The sequence below is a fragment of the Carassius carassius genome, chromosome 18 (genome assembly GCF_963082965.1).
Source record: "Carassius carassius chromosome 18, fCarCar2.1, whole genome shotgun sequence".
NCBI classification, from domain to species: Eukaryota; Metazoa; Chordata; class Actinopteri; order Cypriniformes; family Cyprinidae; genus Carassius; species Carassius carassius.
In genome coordinates this window covers 20,842,149-20,852,850 of record NC_081772.1, presented here as the reverse complement: position 1 = coordinate 20,852,850, position 10,702 = coordinate 20,842,149, and the positions used below count along the sequence as shown (strand labels likewise).

The window sequence follows — 10,702 nt, the reverse complement described above, 5'->3', positions numbered from 1 at the left end:
GTGTACTGTCCCTTTAATTATTCATGCCACACGACACGGTAACATAAAGATTGATCTATGTTTATAATTATATATTCACAAATGTGACACGGGCAACAGCAAAAAATAGCAACAGCAAAAAATAAAAACATTTTATGTGTCAAAATTATCGATTTTCCTTTTATGCCAAAAATCATTAGGATATTAAGTAAAGATCATGTTACATGAAGACATTTTGTAAATTCCCTACCGTAAGTGTATCAAAACTTGATGTTTGGTTAGTAATATGCATTGCTAATGATTCATTTGGACAAATTAAAAGCCAATTTTCTCAGTATTTTGCATTTATTTTTTATTTTTATTTTATTAATTTCTTTTAGCCATAATTCTTACTGGGGCAAAATAATTCTCTATGACGGCAGTTGTAATTGGATATTATTTTTAATTCTTCTATCTGCCCCACATGCTCGCGCGGACACTAAAGTCTGTGTTCACTTTAAGACGCGAAGGGTTTGCTGGCGTGGGCGCGAGTCTGAGCGCGTACACGCGGGCAGGAAGAGCCGCGCAGAGAGTCAGGTAACACGGGCAGTAACTGTTCATGAATGGAGCCTGACTCACAGGCGGCTGGATATTAACGATAAACGAGTCTTGAGAGCTGGCGACTGGCCGAAGGGGGTTTTCCTGTTGAAAGGTTTCGTTAGTAGCGCAAGGGTGAGGTGATGCCTTTAAATGTCACGGTTTTACTGTTAGCCTTTTAGCCATGCGGATATGCTGTGACTAAAAACAAGGACTTCAACTCACTAACAGCAACTGCAGACACTCATATTTAGAGGTACACCTACGGTGAGGTCGCAAATGTGTTGTTGGGTTATATCTGTGGTTATTTCGTCGCTGTAATATGAAGAAAACGAGGGACTTATGAGCTAGCTGTGGCTAACCGCCGTTAGCACTCTCGCCTATAAAATACACAGAGTGAGGCAAACGCTTAGTTTGACACATTTCTATTCGTTTTTAGTTGTTGAACAAACTGTTTTTTTATGTCAGCCGGTTTCTTGTATTTGTGTAAATGTCATAAAACTCCGTGTTAGGCGTGTTTAAACGCATGACAGCAGCGGTCCAGTCTAACAGCTGGTCTATTTGCATGTAGAACTGTACATTGGGAGCTGTTTGTTTAGTAGGTGTGATAATGTGTGTTGGCGTGTGGCTGGAGTTCATATGAATGGTTGATTGTGTATTATTAGTGCCTGCGTGGACAGGATATGTTTCAAGATGAATGTGCACTTGCTCATCTCAAGGAGATGCGTGTGACCAGAGATCTGGAATGATCTTGGCTGGTTTGTGACTCAGGGCTTCTTGTTTGGATAATGCACATTTTGTGTGTGACTGCTCTTCTGTGTAAGAAGAAGAGCACTGTGCTCCTCATGGGAGGAGTGAGATCTCTGGAGTCCTGTGCTTCTGCACTGTTTGGACCCTTTTCACATTTTCAGGGTTCTCCGAAGCAGAAATGATCATAACGTTAGTTGGGTAACTGTAGTGGTGAGCGGACGCTACAGCTGATATCATTGCGACATTCCCATGTACTCCAATAGCAAAAGAGATAAAGACAAAAGATGGTGTTTCTGTGACTTTTTAAGAGAAGAAAAAACAGAGAGAGATTGATTACACTTGTCAGAAGAGAGAGATTTGGCTGTCACTCCCTCAGCCGTTGTATTAGAAGCACTAATGCAGCAGTTTTAACTAATTTACTGTAATTTAATGCCAAGGTTTTATAATACAAAGTATAGTGTTAAATGTACATTATAAAAAAAGAGAGAAAATATACAAAAAACAAACTAACTGATTTACACTGTTACACTTGGAGCTGTGGAAATGCGTCATCACATTCTGCGGAATAAATTTTTATTAAGTCAACATTTTCTTGTTTTATATATTTATCAACATTACAACACGAGTAAGATAAACTATGGTTTAAAAAATTGGATTCTGAATTTGATATCATTTATATAATGTATTCAGCAAGGATCATTTAATCGACCAATAAAAAAAAAAAACAGTAAACCTTTTTTTCTTTTTTTTTATTGTTACAAAATTAATGCTGTTGTTTTGTACTTTGTTTATCAACTCTTCAATAAATGTGTCACGATTTCCATTGAGTAATGATGCTGAGAATTTAGCTTTGATATCAGGAATAAATTAGATTGTAAAATATATTGAAATAGAAAACAGTTATTTGAAAGTGACGTGACATTCAGCCAAGTATGGTGACCCATACTCAGAATTTGTGCTCTGCGTTTAACCCATCCAAAGTGCACACACACAGAGCAGTGAACACACACACACACTGTGAGCACACACCCGGAGCAGTGGGCAGCCATTTATGCTGCGGCGTCCGGGGAGCAGTTGGGGGTTCGATGCCTTGCTCAAGGGCACCTAAGTCGTGGTATTGAAGGTGGAGAGAGAACTGTACATGCACTCCCCCCACCCACAATTCCTGCCGGCCCGGGACTCGAACTCACAACCTTTCGATTGGGAGTCCGACTCTCTAACCATTAGGCCACAACTTCCCCTAAATTGTAATAATATTTAACAACATTACTTTTTTACTGTATATTTGATCAAATAAATCCAGCCTTGGTGAGCACAAACGCTCAGCTTCAACTTCTCCCTCTAACAGTCAAATGTTCAGTTGGACAAAATATTGTCAGTCTTGGAATACCACTTGACCAAACCAATTCAACAAGCGGAACTGCAATAATAGCTGGAAAGTATACAGCTATAATGAAACTCCATGACAGATAACTTGACTATGGTGACATTTAAATAAACAGTATTTGCAACATTTAGTGCATCACACAAAAACCAATTAATATGTTTTCAAGGCATAAAAGTGCATGCACATCAAATTTCAGATTTAGCCTAGTGACCTGAAACTCTCAAACTGACTCCATCAGAACATCCTTATTATGAACCCTGAAGGACCACTTGTCATGTGACTCCAGTCTAAAGAAATCTCTTCATGAAGGAACCAGAGAGAATCAATGCAGATCAATATTGTATTAGAAAAAGCTATATTGTCTTATTTTCTATAATCAAAGCAATGTATTCTGGATGTCTGCCAAAAGTCTGCCTTTATGCCGTAGTCATGAGTGGGCTGATCCCACATGCTAGATATCAGCGTGCAGAGCACAGTAGTAAATGTGTATGTGTGTTTAGTAGAAGTCTTTGGAGTGCCAGTGCTTTCGAACACAGATAAGCCCCAGGCTGAGATCTGGAAGTGTTGAGCTGTGTTTGCCAGGGCTCTGTACCGCCGTGTGTTTGAGCTGAAATTCTGCTGCTTCTGCTCTTTCATTTTAGTTTAGACCCCGAGATCCATCAGGAATGTTGCATGTTTTTGAGGCTGTTCATATTGATTGATGGCATTCGTTGTATTTTTGTTGAGTTTTTCCTTTTGTGAGCAGTGGAGCTAAAGGTTTTAATGTATGCCATCTTTTGGTGTAGGGATGGGACGATAACCGGTTTTATCGATAACCGTGATAAAATGTGCTAAAGGTTAGTAATATCGTTTAAAAATGAATTATCATTAAAACAGTGTTTGATTATCGCGGTTTTAATAACTCGCTATTAAATCATGTCCAGCCAGCAACAGTCTGACGCAAGCGCAGCGCACAATGTTTTTTTTCGAGATGGAATGGCGAAAATCAGTGACTTTTCTATGCTTCTACACTTTTCATTGTAAGGAAGGAAATGCCACAGAATTTAATCTTTCTTTAAATTAAGTGCATAGAGTTGCTTGTTTTATTAGTTGTTTGTTGATTATTAAATATAAAACTTGCTGAAATGTTTTCAGTGTGAGCATCAACTATTTTTGAACACTTTCATCTCGTTTCAACAAAACCGTGATAATATTGATAATCGTGATAATTTTAGTCACTATAATCGTGATATTAAATTTTCATACCATCCCATCCCTATTTTGGTGTATGCTTAAATAAATATTTAATTTATACCGAAATGAAGTTATGGCCTCTCTTTGTTCTTATAAGACAGATTGTCAGTCTAATTTGTCCTTGAACATGAAGCGTTTAGAGCAGTGGTTCTCAAACTTTTTACACCAAGTACCACCTCAGAAAATATTTGGCTCTCCAAGTACCACCATAATGACCAATATTAAAATACAGTAGCATAGTAGGCCTAACTATTCAGCTACAGTTATGCACAGCTCAAAAACCAGGCAGTTTTATTTATAATAAGAATATTTATTGTCAGCCACTTTAAACATATTGTTGTAACAACACAGTTTTAACATCAACACTGTGCTGCCTACATACAGGTAGTTTTTTAATTATTAAAATGTATTGCACCTAAAAGTGAAATAAAAACTGTACTAACAGATTAAAGGAACATGTAGTTAAAAGGGAAATACAAACTGTACAGATTAACTGAAAATGTATTGTACTTAAAACAAGTACATGTTGTTTAAAACTTACATGAGCTTAATGTGATGGGTGCGCATGCCTCTGTGAACACAGTCCTGAGATGTCTGGGTCAATGGAGGTCAGCTTCAGTCTCAGGTTTGGCTCAGCGTCCACCCTGCTTCTGTACTTTGTTTTTATGACAACTAGTTCTCTGCCGTAGTTCTCTGACAAGCTATGCAAAACCATGTTTTTAATCGCAGACGATATAATCGTAGGATTATGAAATCGTTCGCGATAATGACAGCTGATTGTGTATCTTCTCGGTGAACTACGGCTCTGTGTAGTAAATACCACATTTAATAACATGTTTTATCTCCATATTCTCTTCATAACGTCAGTCGAGTGTTTGAAATAAATCCTCCTGTGAGATGATGTGGCTTCTCAAACAGAATAATTAAGGCACTCAATATCTCATTGTATTCTAAGCAGTGATAAAAGGCTATGTCGATTAGCATTTCATTATCGATATACTTTATTATGATAAAGTATAATACGAACTCAGATAAACCATTGCCTAAGTCATGTTTATTAGTCACGTTAATCAATGAAAGCAGTTAAATCTTCTGTTTATTCAGCTGCAGCATTTCCTGGATTTCTTCTTAGGGGCATATTTGGATTTTCAGCGTGAGAGCACCCTCTGGCCTTTGGATGGATATTTACTGCTGATAACAGAAACGTGCTTCACTAAAGAATACGCATGACAATCGCTGGTTCTGCCTGATTTATTTCCTTTGTGATTTAATTTTCATTAATTGTGCAGCCCTAGGAGCCATGTATTGATCTCTTTTTCAGAATCAATCTTTGCACAAATCCAGCACTGAAGTGAACCTTGAGTAGGGATGTGCCGGTATCAAATTTTCATGTTGCGATTAATTGCTAATGCTTTAATCATGGTATTCAAATTTAGTAAAAAAAAAAAAAAAAAGTCATAATAGAGTATAACAGGTTAAATAACTTTTTTCTTATAACAAAAATAACTGAACATTTAAATACAAACGAGCAATACAGAAACATAAGTTTTACACAGATAAAAGTGCAAATGAACCATAAAGACCAATCTGTATCACTTTACAATAAGACCTCGTTAGTTAACCATTAACATTCACAATGAACAATAGCTACATTTGCTCAGAAGTTATTAATCTTTGTTTTTTAATTATTAATCTTTGTTAGTTCATCAAATAACACAGCTGCAACTTTGGAGTTTAACATCGTGTTATTAAATATTGGAATACCTTAGATTAATGAGTGTTCAGAAAAAAAAATTTTTCGTTGACAGTTTAACTAATGAATTAACTAATGTTAAAACAGTAATGGTGGATTGCTGCTTCTCACTCAGGGCGGGGTCTATGCTAAAAGGGCAGAGAGCATCACAAATGGGCAGGACTTTACCCCGAGTGTGACTCTATAATAGGGAGAAATCTGGAGCCACTCATTTGGAGAGACTGTTTGTGATTTATTGAGATTATATAAAAAAAAAAAAAAAATGAGTGGGTAGATTTTTACCATTATAGGCTGATTGTTCTCACACACTGTGGCCACACAACTGTTCTAACACGTTATCAAAGTGATTTTTGCATTATAAGTCACCTTTAATAAGTTTTCTTCATTATGATGTAAGTCAGATTTATCACCGTGATGTTTTTGCGTTATTTCCCCACCAAAAAAATGTAAGGGAATTTTAAACCAGAAGTTAAAAACATACTCATTTTAGAAGAGGTTTATTCAAGTGATTGTATGTATGAATTACATTTTGAATGTGTTTTTGAATAAATAAAAATATCTCAAATTATTTTACCCAGCTAGTTTTTCTGGAATTATTGATGTGCCTGAAGCTTTGTGTTCTTTTTCTTGTTGTTTTTTTTTCTACCTTAGGGAGTTAAAGATTGTGCTGAGATGCCACAGAAACCAAACTCACCCAGACAGTATCAGACTAGACACACTTGAGCAGACAGGTGGCGGTCCCACGCTCTACACAACACCCGGCTGGACCTCAAATCATATATTAGGAGGATTTGATTGTTACGTTAAACACAAGCGGCACTAACGCAGGCACAACCAGGAGCATCTTATATAAGTGAGGAAGCTCTCCTGCATCAGTGAGTGCTCTTATGTGAAGTGCTTTGATTTTGTTTTACCCCTATCAGTAGGGGTGCACCGATCAAGATCGGCCGATCAAATGCGCATCTCGTCAGTAAAGCTGGTTCTCTAATCAGCGGTAAATTCCTTCAGGTGCGTGCTGAAGCGACTTTACTGGCAAGATGCGCATTATCTTGATCAGTGCACCCCTACATATCTGTGTCATGTCTGTCTGTGTTGACTATCAGCAGTCATATAGTACAATATAAATCTCAGTGATGGCTCATCATAGATCAATGGAGTCAATTTGTGCTGAAAAGGAATAGTCTGCCCAAAAATATTTTTTTTTTTGAAAATTAGCACTGAGCCAATCAAAGTTTGTTTCTTCATTGGAGAAATTTAGCATTACATCACTTATTAACTAATGTATCATCTGCAATGAATGGGTGCTGTCAGAATGAGAGACCCAACTGCTGATAAAAATTCACACGACCATCAGTTAAGATCTTTCTAAGTGAAGAAGTCTGTGTTTGTAGTAAACATATCCATCATTAAGATGGTTTAATGTCAAACCATCACTTCTTGCCAAAATACCAGTCCATAATAACGCTTTCTCCAGTGAAAAAGTCCATCCCTTGTTGTCCTTTCACATTTAAATACACATATTTGTTTACAACTGATTTGGACTATTCTCACTTGTAAATAGTGCTTGATGTGTGCATATTTCTCTCCTGATTCGGACAAGACGACTTTTTCACAAGAGAAAGCTATATTATTATGGATAGAGGACTTGTATTTTAAGTTTGAAGTTAAAAATAATGTCTGTTGTATTTGTTTCTTACAAACATGCAGCTTTTTGCTTCAAAAGATGTTAATTGCTGCACTGGAGTCCTGTGAATTACTTGTGGATTATTGTGATGTTTTTATCAGCTGTTTAAACTCTCATTCTGACGGCACCCATTCACTGCAAGACAATCCATAAGTAAGCCAAAAAGCTAAATTTCTCCAAACCTATTCCGATAAAGAAACAAACTCATCTTCATCTGATCCTTAGGCTGAATACATGTTTCAGCAAATTTTCAACTGTTCTTTTTAAAATGACACACTCTTGCTCTTCTCACAGGAAGTGTCGTCCATCCTCACTCATTCACATTCTGGTGGTTCGACCCACTACTGTCCTGCCTGACCGGTGGTGGTGTTGGCCAGACAGCAGGCACTGCCATGCTCCAGGCGTAAGTGCGTGTCTCCTGGCAGACTCAGGCGTGGTGGGCTGCCGGTTGGTGACTGGCTTTAGGAGGTGATGAAGCTGAAGCAGCGTGTGGTGGTGCTGTGCGCTGTGCTCTTTCTCCTCGGCCTGGCCAAGGTCTTCCTGCTGGATGGAGGGGAGGGATCAGCCACCAGCCGCCGTGACCTCCGGGCCTTCCGCAAAATGGAGGCCAGCCTGGCCCTGGCCAAAGAAGCTCGCCTCACGCACACCTTGCAGTCGCCCTGGGAAGTGGCCGCCCAGTGGGTGGGCCCACGGGAGGTGTACCCAGATGAAACGCCAGAGCTAGCCGCCGTGCTGAACTCCCTGTCCACCGCTCGTGTGGAGAGGGCTGACGTGGGCTATAAAGGCACCCAGCTGAAAGCCCTGCTGGTGCTCGATGGAGGACAGAAAGTGGTATTCAAACCCAAGAGGTGAGAAGAAAAATGATTAAGATGGGGAATGAAAGAGAGAAAGTTATGAGAATGTGAATGAGGTTAAAATGAAAGGAGTGAATGATTTAGAAAGAGGGAGAGTGAGGGGAAGAGTGAGTGAGTGAATTAGAGAATGAAAAAGCCAGTGAGTGAAATAGAAAAAGAAATGAATGATTAAGAGATGTAATAATCAGTTTTATTTATTCAGTGCCTTTTAGAGACCACAATGCTTACAAACTGGAAGCTGTCGAAATTGACAAACTATTCATTACAAAACAAATGGCAGCCATGAACTACCATTGAACAAGTTCTGTAGTATAAACAACTGTATACATTTTTTTTTATTTATTTTTTTTACATTTCAAGTTATTAATGTACACAAGGATTAAGACAAATCAGTATATTTATGAATTAACATTAACCTATGTTTAGAAATGTTGTAGAAGTTTAATGCATTAGGTGTCATTAAATAATACTAATAGTAACCAATTGAATCTATTTGTAAAGTGTCACCAGAATATCTCTGGAATAAAAATAATATATGAATAAAAAAAACAAAACTGATTTGTCTTTACTTCAGGTGAATTCAGATGTCTGCTCTTATCTGATCCTTTTAGAGTTCTCATGGATCTACAGGGACTCTAGATAAGTGAGGAAGCTCACCTTGTGTCCTTAAAGGATTAGTTCACCCACAAAAATGAAAATTATGTCATTAATGACTCACCCTCATCCTCACCCTCAACCTCCGTTCATCTTCGGAACACAGTTTAAGATATTTTAGATTTAGTCCGAGAGCTTTCTGTCCCTCCATTGAAAATCTATGTACGGTCTACTGTCCATGTCCAGAAAGGTAATAAAAACATAATCAAAGTAGTCCATGTGACATCCAAGGGTCAGTTAGAATTTGTTGAAGCATCGAAAATACATTTTGGTCCAAAAATGACGACTTTATTCAGCATTGTCTTCTCTTCTGGGTCTGTTGAGAGCACGTTCACAACACTGCAGTGTAGTTATATCCGGTTTGCGAACGAATTATTCGATTTAACTGGTTCTTCTTGAACCAGTTCACCAAATCAAACCGAATCGTTTGAAACGGTTCGCGTCTCCAATAAGCATTAATCCACAAATTACTTAAGCTGTTAACTTTTTTAATGTGGCTGACACTCCCTCTGAGTTAAAATAAACCAATATCCCGTAGTAATTCATTTACTCAAACAGTACACTGACTGAATTGCTGTGAAGAGAGAACTGAAGATGAACACTGGGCCGAGCCAGATAACGAACGGACGATTGACTCGTTCTCTAGTCAAGAACCGGTTGCATCGGTTTTCGGATCACCAGTACACTGAACCGAGAACCGTTTCTGTCGGACGCGCCCGATTCGAGAACCGAGAAGCTGATGATACTGTGCATGTGTGATTCAGTGTAAAGCAGACTGACCCGCAGCGCGTCGGAACCGAACTGGTTCTTTTGGTGATTGATTCTGAACTGATGTTATGAGCGCGGGTAAACCGTAGGCTTGAATGAAGGGCAATCATTGGCAATGACATCATTACGTCGAGCGCAAAAGAACCGGTGAAACCATTTTTTTTTTAACCAGTTTATTGAATCGAACTGTCTGAAAGAACCGGTTTGCGGAAAAGAACCAAACTTCCCATCACTACTGGTGATCCGAAAACCGATGCACCTGGATCTTTCGTTCGTTATCTGGTTCGGCTCGACTCTGCATTCATCTTCAGTTCTCTCTTCACAGCAGTTCAGTCAGTGTACTGTTTTGAGTTTACTCTGGGATATTGGTTTGTTTTAACTCAGAGGGAGTGTCAGCCACGTTAAAAAAGTTAACAGCTTAAGTAATTTGTGGTTTAATGCTTATTGAAGACGCAAACACACCTTATCTCTGATGATTTAACTTCAATACTGAACTTTTAAGGCTGCTCTGATCATTTTGGTTCCAAACATGTCACATTAAGTTATGTACCATTCTAAATGGAATATGGGATATCTGCTAAATATAGGGGGTTAAAAAGTACGACAACTTGACTGGAATGCAGTGTTAGGGAGTGTTCACACTTGGTTTCTTTTTTGACTAGAAAAAGTTGGAGCACTTTTTTTTGGTAAAATAAAAAGCTGGCAGCGTTTTGGTTACAAATAACAGCTGAGGGTGTCTTTTGTTGCTAAAACAACATCTGCAACGTGCGCTGCAGAAATGTTGGCTTTTGAAGTTAACGTTGGCTTTGAAGCTAACGTGGAGGGCAATGTCGGTTTACAACAATGTTTGTGGGAGCTCAACATTATACTGGTAAGAAACTGTATGGTACTTCCAACAATTTAGTCCTGGGATCTGGTTGGATGATGCACAGGGTGCGGCTTTTTTTTTTGGACTAGAGTTTTGTACTCGTATCATACAACTCCTTGTGCTCCGAAACTAGTACGATCTGGTTACCTTTTCTCATTGTTTTTGTTATGGAAACGACTCGCCACTGGCTTTTAAT

General features: G+C 38.5%; 1 protein-coding gene across 5 annotated transcripts in view; it reads left to right on the top strand.

Annotated features, from left to right (window-relative positions):
- The first annotated feature begins 501 nt into the window (after positions 1-501).
- LOC132092651 (glycosaminoglycan xylosylkinase-like) overlaps positions 502-10,702 on the top strand; it is a 34,458-nt gene continuing 24,257 nt past the window's right edge. Inside the window, exons 1-3 of one of the 5 annotated variants that reach the window (XM_059498975.1) lie at positions 502-690; positions 6,330-6,553; positions 7,657-8,210. In XM_059498975.1, the coding sequence (XP_059354958.1) occupies positions 7,834-8,210 (377 nt within the window). In that variant the 5' untranslated portion in view covers positions 502-690; positions 6,330-6,553; positions 7,657-7,833. Of the gene's footprint in view, positions 823-6,329; positions 6,554-7,656; positions 8,211-10,702 lie in introns of all 5 variants that reach the window. The other 4 variants (XM_059498976.1, XM_059498977.1, XM_059498978.1 and 1 more) reach the window with 4 other exon arrangements.